The sequence below is a fragment of the Chamaea fasciata genome, unplaced genomic scaffold, assembly GCF_029207755.1.
Source record: "Chamaea fasciata isolate MVZ Bird 193981 ecotype frontalis unplaced genomic scaffold, bChaFas1.0.hap1 SCAF_5, whole genome shotgun sequence".
Taxonomy (NCBI): domain Eukaryota; kingdom Metazoa; phylum Chordata; class Aves; order Passeriformes; family Sylviidae; genus Chamaea; species Chamaea fasciata.
The window spans coordinates 35,384,441-35,397,857 of record NW_027094090.1 but is presented as its reverse complement, the minus strand read 5'-3'; the positions used below and the strand labels follow the sequence as shown (position 1 = coordinate 35,397,857).

At 35.6% G+C, this 13,417-nt stretch overlaps 1 protein-coding gene across 2 annotated transcripts in view; it reads right to left on the bottom strand.

The window, feature by feature from the left end:
* The window catches only part of CNOT2 (CCR4-NOT transcription complex subunit 2), an 85,634-nt gene that overhangs the window by 23,709 nt on the left and 48,508 nt on the right, over positions 1 to 13,417 (bottom strand). The window contains exons 2-4 of one of the 2 annotated variants that reach the window (XM_066183240.1): positions 11,914 to 12,036; positions 10,516 to 10,563; positions 536 to 602 (exon numbers count right to left, since the gene is read on the bottom strand). In XM_066183240.1, coding sequence (XP_066039337.1) covers positions 536 to 602; positions 10,516 to 10,563; positions 11,914 to 12,024 — 226 coding nt within the window. In that variant the 5' untranslated portion in view covers positions 12,025 to 12,036. The remainder of the gene's footprint in view (positions 1 to 535; positions 603 to 10,515; positions 10,564 to 11,913; positions 12,037 to 13,417) is intronic. The other variant, XM_066183241.1, reaches the window with a different exon arrangement.

Here is a 13,417-nt window from a genome sequence, read left to right as displayed (position 1 = left end):
TTGCAATGGTGTCTATGTGACTGGCAGACACATGAAATCGTTAAGGTACCAGAAAGAAAAAAACAGGGATGCAGAAAGCAATAATCTGCATGGCACAGCTCTTTGTCAAGTGCAAGTTGCCAAGCACGTACACAAGATTTACTGTGCTCCTGTAGAGCATGAAGTATCAGTTGTATTTAAGGTATAATATCCTTCTATTCCTTACATAGTTTTCTGAACTAGGCTCATTCTGGCTCAGCTTTTTTTCTTTGGGTTTTCCCTCAGAGAGCCTGTTAAATCACAGGAAATTTTTACAGTATGATTGTATTTGGATATTTAGTGGTTATAAAGTGACAATATGACATTTTGCACACTAAACACTGCAAAAACGCATACCAGGCAAAGCAAAAAATGTATCTTAAAATAACTGTACATAACGAGACATACTGTCATTTTTACAATGACCAGAAAACAAAGCCATTTGCATGTTCCAGAGTGTCAAACTGTAATATATTTAGCATAAAATAAACATTTTATTAATAAAAAGAATTCTTACTTTGTTGCCCGTATAAACTTGCCCCAAACTGAGACAGCTGACCTGATGTTGATGGTGATGCCAGCATCTAAAATGTAAGAAGAATAAGAGGTTATTAAAGACAAAGATATTGTGCTATCTTGCTCTGGAAGTTTACAACACTGCTACACCAAGAAAACCAAATCAACTGAAAACTTGTTCAAAGTCATGAAAAATTTTAGAAACTCCCCAAAGTATCTGCAGAGTAACACCTGTAGCAGTATATTACATATCAATAAAAATTTATGACTTTACCTATATAAACACAGACATTACTTGCAACAAAGAGCACAGAAGATCTAAAAGTTTTCAGGTTTTTTACCCTTGCAGTTAGAAGACCCATCATTACAGAAAAAAGAAATACTCATGCAATTAAATCAGAGGCCTTTTTCTTCTACAAAACATAACTCATACAACCAGATCCTTTCCTCCTCAACAAATGAGTTTTGTATTATCATTTACAATGTGAGTGGATAGGAAGCAGGAGGTATATATGAACAGACAGGAACTTCAGGTTAAGATCCCAATGTTAAAATTATAATATACTGCCCTAAGAGCTGGCTTCATGCTTGTACACGGATATGAAGAGGACCTACAAATGTCAGAAGCAATATTTCCTGCTCTACCATGCCCACTTTAGAGAAATCACATATTACCAAGTATTTCCATTAAACCCTTCTTTATCAACTTTCAGACAACACACCAGAAATGTGACAAACTACAGAGACTCTTAGGAAGAGTAAGAACTAAAAAAAAAAAAAAAAAACCCAAAAAACCAAGCAACCAACACCAAAACCAAACAAAAAACCCCAAACAAACAAACGAAAAACCAAACACAACCCTCCCCCCCCCCCATCACCCTCTATGAAGCAAGATGGAGATTTGGGTTTGCATAACCCAGAAAGAAGGCAACTAATGTAGGTATATGACACCAGTTTTCCAGTCATTTTTCTAAGAGGAAAAAAATAAACTGTTCTCCATGCTTCTGAAGAAATGTAAAGTATTAATAAATTTGAGAAACAAGACATATCATCTAAACACTTGGAAAAAAAAACCCTTTGCAGTCTTAAGGGAAGTTAAATAATGGAACATTCATCCCTGTACACTTTCTGTTGATTAGCTGCTCATCAACACTAGGTATAGCTAATTGTCCCCCTGGAGCAAGAAGAGTTACTAGCTGACCTAATCCCTCCATCCACAACAGAACATGCTACTTCTAGCAAATAGCTGCTTGTTTAGTGAATTAGTCTGGACTTGGGCTGAATTTTAGAATGGCTTCATAGAAAGGAATGTCTGGATTCTTAGACGTAAGGCAATTTCAAGGTTTTTCAACATGAGAGTAAAGAATTCAAATCAAAATAACTTTACTGTGATAAACTGCAAATTGCTTTGTTGGTATCATCTAGGCAGATGTAAAATTCAAACAAACCTTAGAAACTGAATTTGCTAGTTGTCTATACAGGGGCCAAATCCAGATGGTAGAAATAAGAAAGAATACATGCAGGGTAAGTCACTTAAGTATCAAAAGCAGCATTCATATTTGTTAGTCATAAAGTATTTATGATTTTTTTGAATATATACAGAACACACGGAAAAAGAAATTACAGCAGGCAATTCCTGTAGACCATCAGAAAATATATCCAAACCTAACTCAGCACACATTTTACTCACACATATTAAGAACAAAGTGCAGGTATTTGATAGTTAGCAACTACAGGAACAAACATCCACACTAGCATACAAAAAGATTTGAAATAGCAAGACAAGATCTTCTTTCTTACTGAAGAACTCACTGTGAACAAAACCCCATTTTAAGTAACAGCCAGTGGCTTCAGCTCAGCACTCCTCATATAACCAGGTTCACAGGCCATACCTGCCTCAGCAAGTGATACAGCCAGAGAGAAGTTATTTGTAAAAAAAAAGTTGGTTCTGGGGGCCTACCAGCTTCTGTATGTTTTCCTAACTAAGACACTTGATTGCCATGGACTAGATGCCCACTAGTGAGTGGTACATGTCTAGTGCAGTGCTGGAGCATCTCTGATAAGTTGTTTTCATTCAGAAGGAACAGAATTCACTCACACTAATATTGCTCTGCAACATGAACCAAAGCATGCTGAAGTGGGGACACTTGGGAGACAAGATTTCAATTTTACCCCCCCAACCTAACAAATTGATGCTCATTAAACACTGATAAAATAAGCTGACACAGTAGTTTTTAAGAAAGGAAAGAGAAAGTAAAATGGCGAGGTTAAAAAAATTCAGGTTTGACGAAGCTGTAAAATCCTAGAGCATGTTGCAAGGTTTGAAAACTTGCAATTCTATGAGAAAAAATGAGAGACAGAAAGTTATAAGACACCTTCTGAGACAATGATATAGGCATACAAATTCAAAAATAGAAGTCAACACACCAGACACTGTGCTAGAAACACCAGTTAAAAAAGTACTACCACCTTCGGGACAGGTAAGCAAAACAGTTAAGCCAAAATAGAATATCCCATAGGCACAGCTGCTAAGGGAACTAAAAAACTGCCGTGATGGCATGTGATGCAATAAGAAGATGGTACAGACCTCAGCATAAAATCTTTTACTTATAGTACTAATTTGGAGTAAAAAAACCCCATATTAACCCCCCCCCCAAGAGGTAATAATTACTTTAAAGAGAGAAAAAAGAATCCCACTTCTTGTACAATTGAGTACTACTTGATTTTTTAAATTCAGTTTAAAGCAGTAGCAAATAATATTTATTGAACACTGCTTATTAGAAAGAGGATTTTCTTTTGAAACATTGCAAAGTAGGTCACATCCATTGTGCCACTTACTTTACATGAAAAGCTAATTGCAAAATGACTTGCAGAGAAACCTTTATAGAAAACCATAATAAAAACCAAGCATTAAATTCACTAAGTCTGATAATTTAATGTCATAACATACTTAGAATATCAAAGATAACAAGGCTCAAGAAAAAATCAATAAAGAATCCCGCAGATCTATTCCAGGCAGATTAAGTGCAGCATTTCTCAAATCTTATGGACCAGGAATATGCTGTATGGGTATCTAACTTATTATTATTATATCCATCTTTATAATAATATCCATATTATTATTAATCCATATTATTATTATATCCACCTCTATAATAGTTATATACTATTATTATTATATCCATCTCTACTTTATTAAGCACCTTTTTCTGTCATATCTAAGCAAAGAACAGTTTAAAACTGTCTTTGTTTTATTATTTCCATACAATTTAGATCAACAACAAAAATTAAATTCAGCAAAACCTTAACCTATACTGCCAGAACCTTGACTTGCATTCAAAGCCTCAGAGTCACGATGATAGTCTACTCAAACTTGGTTTAGCAAAGACAATGAAGATTCAAGATGAATGGTATTAGTAATACTAAAAGCATTTCTTTTGGCATTTTGCAGTCATTATTTCCTCTGACTGGGCTACCTGCTACATGACACAGAAAATATAACAACTCTCCAACAGCATACTTGCAACTGTGACTGGAAGTCACTTGAATATCTTTTTGTCTACAACAGCCAAAAGCCATAACCTTAATAAAAACCAAAGCAGACCAAGCCCTAAGGTAACTAAAACCTCTTCCAGTTGTTAAGATCTATTAAGCTTTACCCAATTATGTTAGAATCTTAGGGAAAAAAACCGCTCAAAATTACAGTTGTAACAACCTAAACCAATTTGCTAGTGGTTAACAGCCATAAAACCCAGCAAGGGATTTCTGCTTCTCTTCCGAATTTCTATCACAGAACTAGGCAGATTTTTTTTTTTTCAATTAGCTTTCCCTATGTTGTTATTAGGAGACAGAGGAGGCCTAAGACTTGACTCTCCCATGGGACAGGGCGACTACTGAGCAAGAAAGACCTTGTGTAACAGGAAGGCTGCACTTTATTTTGTCAGGATACAGGAAAGACCAATACTCAGAAACAGCAGGCTGAAAGACTGAGTTCATGACACTCAACTTATGACATGAACATCCTTTTACTCACGAGTCTCAGTGACGGTGCAATTTTGATCATGGAAGATTATGCATCTGAACTCAAAGCAACTGATGATCCAAGCAGATGGCCCAATTTTTCTGGACTGGTCCACACCAAGAATCAATAAGCTGCAAGGGCCTATCAGATAATTTCTTATCCCTAATACTGAGAGATTTTACTGTAAGTGCTTTCATTACTCTTGATCAGTTTACTGCAGAAAGTTCATTTAAGAATCTTAACAAATCTCAAAAAAAAAACCCCAAAAACCAAAAAAAAAAAAAAAAAAACAGCACCAGGAAATACTTAAATTTGCCACAACTGTGAAGAAAACACTGCACTTTGCAAGCCTCTTGGGAGAGTGGAGAACATAGGCTGTAGCCTTCCTGAGAGCAGAGGGAGGTGGTGGGAGGGAGCTACAGCGGCAGCTCCGGCCAAACAGGTTCCTGCTTCCCCGTGCACTGCAGCATCCTGCCTCTTCCAAGCAAAGCCCCAACTCAGCGTGGGGACACCTGCCTGCCACGGCAGCACACCTCAATAAAGCAATTTTGTAAAGGCTGCTACATTATGTAGTTATAGCCCAAAACTACTTTCTTAAACATGAGGCAAGCTGTAGCTAAAATATATTCATTTGGCACTACAACGTCAACTCCTAGAAGCAAAATGTGTTAGAAAAAGTGAGTTTGTGAATAATATCCTGATAAATGATGGGTTTCTCACAGATGCAAACATCAGCATCATTTTGTATTTACACTACTTTATTTCTGGTATCTGCCATCTGTGCTGCACTATTTAATAACAACATCTGACCCACAGTCTCAAAAGAAGAAAGTGTTACAGTGATGTAAAAAACAGTAGTAAAACAAGTCAACAAATAACAAATTAAAAAAAAAATTCTAGACTCCGACAGTTTTTTAGTAGTGCTATTAGTCTTTCTCCTTACACCACCATTTAATACAGCACTCACAAAATTCCCATGTTACAAGAAAGTATTTCCAAATCTCAGAATCAAATCAGTGAAAACCTTGTACACACATATAAATACAGGGTATTACCTGGCAGTGAAAATTATTACTGATGTAAATAATTTGTGAAATATAAACCCAAACACAATACTGTAATATAAATAAAATTTTATTCAGTCTTTCCTATTTCATAATTTCTGATTGGTTGTGATCTTCTGCATTCAGCAGCACTTGAAGAGCACAAGGAGGTAGGACCACACTGCTGATGGCAGCAATATCTTAACATCTCGGAGACAAGATGCTGCTTTTTGAATGGCAATGACATTGTTACTGTGAGGTTAACATGGCTACCCAAGTAAAAACAAATTCTGCCTGTGCAGAGGCATTGTTTGATAGTACAGTTTATCAATGAGTCAAATGACTACTGAAAGCTCACTGAAAGATGCTATAAAAATACCAAAGCAATTAAGAACTAGGACAACTAAGCAAATATTTCACACCAACTAAATAACCTGCTGCATACAAAAAAACAAAAACCAAACAAAATGCCCACCACTGAGCTTATAAACCATCAATACTACAAAACAGCATGTTCAATGAACTGAGTTATTTGGTCAGAAACTATAACCTTCCCCTTCTAGAAAATGCACATGATTTTATGCATGGAATTAATCTAGTTAAAGGCACCACTTCAAAAGCTAGAGCTGACATACAAAAATTATTATACATTGTGAAGTGGAGATGCAGTAAAATAAAGCTTCTAGAGGAAGTGAAGCAAAGAAAAGTATAGAACAGCTACCATAGTCATTCAATTATTCTATAAAAAGCCTAAATACAAACACAATCATAGTGAAAATTATACTATTCATCAACAGTAAAATTAATTTCCTTGTGACATAATTCCAAATTGTAAAGGGATGTGAACTAACTTATATTTATATACATATTTTTCAGACACATCTTTGCATACTCTGTGAAACAGTATAAAAACACACTTTTGTCTCAAAGCAAAATTAGTTTGATAAATCCATTCAGGCGCAAGCTTACAGGTGACACAGTAAAGGGCATATTTTGAATTTGAAACTTTTTGTTCTTTCAGCATACTGTTCATAACTTTCTTATGAAAATGCACACTATAGGCAGAATAATGATAGGCTCTGTAAAGGAACTGCATTAAAACATGAAGTTCCTTCAATTCTTACTAATCTCATTCCCTGCAAGTCCTTCCAACTATTTTGTCAATATCAGTGGCACTGCAATTTTCATACATTTAAAGTTTGTTTGTTCCCATTAGGGTTTGTTTTGGTGGGGTTTTTTTGGTTTTTTTTTGTTTTTTGTTTTTTTTTTTGTTTTGTTTTGTTTTGTTTTGTTTGTTTTGGGTTTTTTTGGGTTTTGTTTTGTTTTGTTTTTTTCTTTTGTTTTTTTCTTTTGTTGGTTGGTTGGGGTTTTTTTAAAAAAAACCTTATTGTGTACTCAGCAATACCTGCAAGGAATGTTGAGTCACTCTTCTGGAAGGTGAAAAGTAACTCTGTTGCTTTATAACTCACACTTCAAAGAGTGAAGCCTAAGTCATGCATTTCACAAAGCAAGCAGGACAAACCAGCTCAATATTCTGCCAAACCTACAATAATGTTTATGTTCAAAGTAATGCATGTGAAAACACCCATTTGCCATTTATAATTAAGACATTAATCTATTTATTTCTCAAAATAAACTTAAGGGTTTTTTCTCACTCCACAAATGGATCAAAACTATTCAGACAATTACAAATCAGGTTAATGTACAGTATCTCTATTCAGCCAACCAGCATTAGTGCAAATGCTACAACTGCTCCTGACACAAGGAGGTTTCATGAGAATTCTTAAATACATACAACTCTGTATGAAGCATCCGAAGTAAAATTATGACTAAGGCAAGAAAGATACCTTAGGAAACAAGATACCATAGGTTTCCTCAGAATCCTGGAATAATATAATTTACAAGTCAGCAATTCATCTGGATTAATGAGGTTCGGCAGCCTTAAAGTCAAAGCTGTCTCCAGAAAACTGACTAAACTCTTACACACTTAGTTTCCAAAACTTAGCAAGATTCTGGATCTCAACCACATTGGCAAGCTAAACCCTCAGGGTTTCCTCTCTTGTAAAAGTACCATTTCCTTGTAAGGCCAAGTATTTCAAAACACAGTTAAAGCAAAGGTTCTATAAATCAGTTTTATTTATAGAATAACGGAATCAAAAGGTTTTTGACCATTCTCTATTGTATCAGCACCACTGACATTTGCCTTCATGCAACTGACTCATAACAGGGGAACTCCTGAATTTCATCCATCACAGACATGCTTCAGCTCAGGATTGAAGAAAACCCTGAAAGAAGGTTCCCAGAATCAACAACTCATTTCTCTGTACTCAGTATCCAAATCTGAGGACCTCCTAGTGCTAGGGAGCTAGATAAACAATTGCAATGACACAAATCTAATCTTCAAGCTGGATCTCACCTGCCACAATTAATAGTACAAACCAGAAGTATTACTACTACCTTACCGTGAGCATTTTATTATCTGTTGAGCAACTGGGAAAGAAAATGAACAGCAAAGGACTGGGCCAAGATTTGAAAAAAAACATTAACTGAAAAATTCTCCTAACTTTTCTGATTGGGTAGACCTTCATTAAATGCATGTGTATCTACAGTCAGATTTATGACTATAGTTCAGAGCAACAGAGGATGCCCTGATCTCATACTCTCATGTACACATTTGCAGTGGATTGGGCTAGAAAGGTCAAACCTTCTGAAGCCCTTCTTACGTTCTCATGAGAAATCAAAGAAGTTCAGACTGAACTGGCCCAATCTTTTCTAAAAGCTCATCTGCATTTTTGTTCTGTTCATTTACCAACTGTAGTTTCAAAAGAACATGCAGGCCTTGAGTTACCAACATCTACCATGTTACTCTATCAAAATAAAAACCAGAGGTATCCATGTACTGAAAATTATTTTACTGAGTGCACAGACAGCCCAATTAAGTTGGCGAAATTAACCACAAGAAAGCTCTGCAATTGTTTTGTGGGCACCCAGTGCATCATCTTTTCAATTTATATTACAAAGATCCCACTTATTGCCAGCAAAAAGTTAAACTATTTTCTTAACCAGTTCTGTGTTCTGAATTCACTATGAAACACCTAATTTCTTTGCCAAAGGTTTATTGACCTGGTTATAATGCACTGACCAAATGCAGAAAAATTCACAGACAGAGCATTCATGCTCTGTTCCCCTTCCCTACTTAGCTCAGCATGCACATGATGATTCAAGTCAAAGCAACCTATTTAGTAAAAAAGAAGCATAAAATGGCTTGAGCAAGATGTAATCTCATCTAAGGAACCACAATCGCGGGCCTAAAATAACTTATCCAATCAGGATCCATATGATCTTGGAAGCACTTGTATATGTGAGTAACGTGCAACTTTTCCATTTCAATTATCATATTAATCCTGTTTATCTACAACTGCTTTCTCCAGTGAAAGCCCAAGTAATTTATAAGAAAACTTTTAGCTCTTAGCTACACTGAGGCTGAAATAAAAGTAAGATATCCAAAATTAATTGCTGCTAGTTCTTTGCCCATGTCAAAAGTGTTTAAAATTTAAGACAGGATTTGGCTTGACTTTACTGTAAAAATACAGTGAAAAGTAAGTTTTGAAGTTTATACAAATAAGCTCGCAGTAATAGCCTTTACTCCAAATATTACGAGGATTTCATCATTCCCTATGTTCCTCAGCTTGGAGTATGTATACACACGAGCAGCAACTGTTCCTTGGAAAGCAGTAACTTTCAAGATCAGAATCAGTAAAACTTCAACAAAATGAAAACCAGAAACACCGAGCTATAGCCAGTATAAGGATAAATACTAAACAAGATTTAGCCTTTCCTGAAAAACATTATTTAAGGAGGCCATTCACAAAGGCTTCCACCAAAACCATTCTATTTCAGTTTGGAGAACTCCAGAAGATATATGAAGCATAAATGAAGGACTCTGCATTCATATGTACATATCACACACTGGAGAGAAAAAAATTAACATTTTAGTAATTTTTTACAGGTCAGTAGCAAAAGACTGCAACGTTGATTTTATTTGCTTTCAACAAAGATATAAATTAAGCTGGAAATGAAAAAAGAGGAATATTTAAATTGCAGTAAAATTGCATCTTGTTTAGATAATATAAGAGTAATCTGCTTCTTTCCCCGATATTTCTTCTACCTTTATTTTATTCCCATAGTAGACGTGAAGACTGAGAGATTTAAAGTGATTCAAGATCTAGAAAGCTGGAATTTTCCCCCCAGGTGTTCATAAACTGGATCTAGGTTTTGAACACTAGCCTTTATTAGCTTACTTGGAAAAGCTTCTGAGCAATTTTATTTTAGCCTGTCAATACTGTTATCTAAACAACAGAGTCAATACATTTATTTTACTTTCATATACAACATTTTCAGTTGAATTCTAGTTGAAAGACTATTTGAAAACATGGTTATTTTCAAGAGGAAAAGGTTTACAAAGCTGTGAAAGGAGTTGGAAGTTAAGAGAATGTAACAACCAATCCAACCCTCCTTATCTACTGTGAACCAAATGAAACAGCAAATAGAACATGTAATATACAATATGCATTTAGCCATACATGAGTGATCAATAGTGTACAGTCAATATTAACACAAATTTATTTTGATAAATCTATTAAAAAATTAGGATAGCATATAACAGTTTAAAATTTCATAAGCATAAATTCAGAAAGTCATAATGGTGAACAGTGAAGCTACAGGAGCTTGGGGAACCTTAAAAATAATTTGGAAATAAAATTTTAAAAAGCTTTTGCAAATCCATTCTTCTATTTCCTGTTGGAATGACATCATTCTTCTGCCAAATACAGCAGGCTTCTATGCCCCATTTTGGCCACTTCTCCCACAAGCTTTCAAGATTTCTCATTTGTCATTCCTGGTCTCTGGAACACCCACCTTCCTTCTCTTGAAGTGCCATTCTAAGATCCACTTCTGCAACTCTGCCTACAGAAAAAGTAGGCAACTGAAACACTCGTTCACTGTGTCAACAATGTACCAAGCCATCAGTTTTCATTGCATACACTGTGCAGCATAGCATTTATCTCACTTTACCTTTCTTCCTGTACCATAATGATTTTCCCTTCAGTGCATCAAATCTAAAAGTGAGCATTTAATGTACAAAAATCACCTTGGAGAAATACTGTCTATTGTTTTTGAGAGTGCTAGCTGCACCTCTCAGTGACCAGAGGAAGGATGTATATTCAACAAGATAAATACATGATAAATATTCCATTGTGCCTCTGTGCATCTGGGGTACACGTACACATGTAATCAACAAAAAGAGAACACAGCAGCTCATTTAGTTTTGTTTACACTGTACTACATGTTAATCCTTTGCTGGCTCATCTGAAATTTCTTATCAATTTATGAAACTGAATTGGAAAGCTACATTTACGCTTTTTGTTGTTGTTTCACTTTGTCTGAAAAGGCCTTCTTACTCTCTAAACCCATTTCCTTCTCTTTGTAAATCTAAATTAAAATTCAGCTAAGAGTCTGTAGGAAATGCTTATGTTGATACAGGTCAAGGTCTATCAAGACTACATGCATATCTGCTATTAACTGTATTTCTGGACAGCCTTGGAGGCAGACTTGAAGCATTTGCACCTTTTTTAAAATTTGAACAGATTTTTCTTTTAATTACAAAGAATGTGTTGCCTAGACATTTAAAAATGCAAGCCTGCTGTGAGATGATACTACTGACCTGCAGGTAACATGAACTTCAAGACACACTTTCAAGTCCCCATGTATTTCTCCATGCCACTCCATATGAAAATGAAATATTTTACTGCCTAATATATTCATCTTTGGTAAGAAGCAGCAGAGCTTCAGTAATGTCAATGCAGTTCTAACATACAATTTGTCATTACCAAGCAGAAAATACTAGGAATTAACTAGTTTTGTAACTTTGTGGCATTCCAAATAGGAGAAATACCTAACTTAGAATACTTCAGCAAACAAATTGCACAAAGAATTTTCAGAAAAAAAATGGCTGAAGATTTAAAATGCAAAACCACAGCAAAAAACCTGTAGACACTGCATGGAATCACAAGATATAATCAATAACTCAAATTACAAATACAATGCTTCAAGATGAAAAAAAAAACAAAAACAACACTCACAAGCATATGGCTGAAGTTTACATGAATAAATTCACTGAAGTTAAAACACTTGCCACTGGAAACAGCTACATACAGCTTAAAGCTAAATGAAGATCTTCCTCACATTAATTTCACATACTTGAAATTATCTCAGTACAGAAAGGAGAAAAAAAAAACCCAAACTTATTCAACTTACATCTTTTTCTGACCGATGTGGGAACATCGATGATTGGCTGTAGTACATGTTCTCATCATGGTAGTCACCATCAACCCCCTCTACAAACTTCTTCCTTGAAGCACCAAACATGCTGTTTGTCACCTAAATAAGAAGAAAACTTATTATATACCATATATGATTTCGTTTGCCACAGAGTTGGTATATATTTTAAATATATATAGGGAAGGATTGTTAAAAACTCATTTCTAAATATCTGAAAATTCCTCTTACAAATACTTTCTGTATATTGCCAGTGTAACGGTTCTTTGAAGAGGGATTTTCACGTGACAAACTCATTTTCCAGAAACAACTGAAGAGGGGAAAGGGGACATGGTTTCATTTTTAGGAAGACTGTTGTTATGTTTATTTTTTGAGTTCCATGATCTTACACGCAAGCTTATTTAAAACTACAACATTTCAGAAAATAAAAGAGCAATCTTCCCTAGTTTTCCTCTCCTCAGGTAAACATTTTCAGCCTAAAAGGAAATAATTATGAATATGCTTTAGAGCGCAGCCACCTTACAAGAAATAACAAAAATAAAAGACAGAAGAAAAAAAAATCTGTGAAATCTTCCATGTCTCATCACCAGAACTTGGAAAACCAGCTTTCTACTGGACCCCACTCAGATCCGTGATTAGGTAAGAGAAGGTTGAGCTTAACCACACTCCACAACCTCATCACAGACTGGCAAAGTTACTGCAGAAAGCCAATAAAAACCCACTAGATTTTATTTTACCCTTACTCCCAGAAGTGCACACGCACACAGAGCTGCTAAGTCAGGAAATGGAAACCAGAGAAACAGCAGCCACACAGCTGGCCACAGAAACTTAATTCATTAGAAAATTTAATCCTGCAGCAAGGTCATACAATGTCACTAAAGCATCTACTGCACACAGTGTGTACTTCTATACCTGACTCTCATTTAATCACCTGGCTATGAAGCTCTATCCCAGCACAGTGCGCACTAACCAAGCCCAGTTTTAACTAAACAGGGTAATGTTCAAACCAGCGAAGAGGCACATGCAGGTCAGTACAGAGCAACTTGCCCAGTTTCTTGTACCATATGGGGAGACTGGAGAGAGTGCAATCAACAGGGTGATAATCAACCCTGAGCTACTGCCCTACATATCTTCACAAGGATCTGTATCATCTCGAAAGGTAAGGGAGCTAAGGTACAGTTAGCTTATGAAATGCTCTGAACCTTAAGATTCACTATCTTAACAACAGCATTAGATAAACTTTAAAAACATAGGATTTAAAACTTTTTTTTTTTTTTTTTTTTTTTTGAAGAGTCAGTTTGCTCTACCTTAGGCTCATGCTTTAAACTGGAATTTCAAAATATTTGTTTTGGTTGGCTGCAAGAAGAGTTACTTACTTTCAGCCAGAAATCCTCTTGACAGAAATCCCTGCTGACACAAAATTACTGTGATATTCCTCACAGTGTGGCTTATTCAAATTTTACCTTTACTGACGAAGATTTCC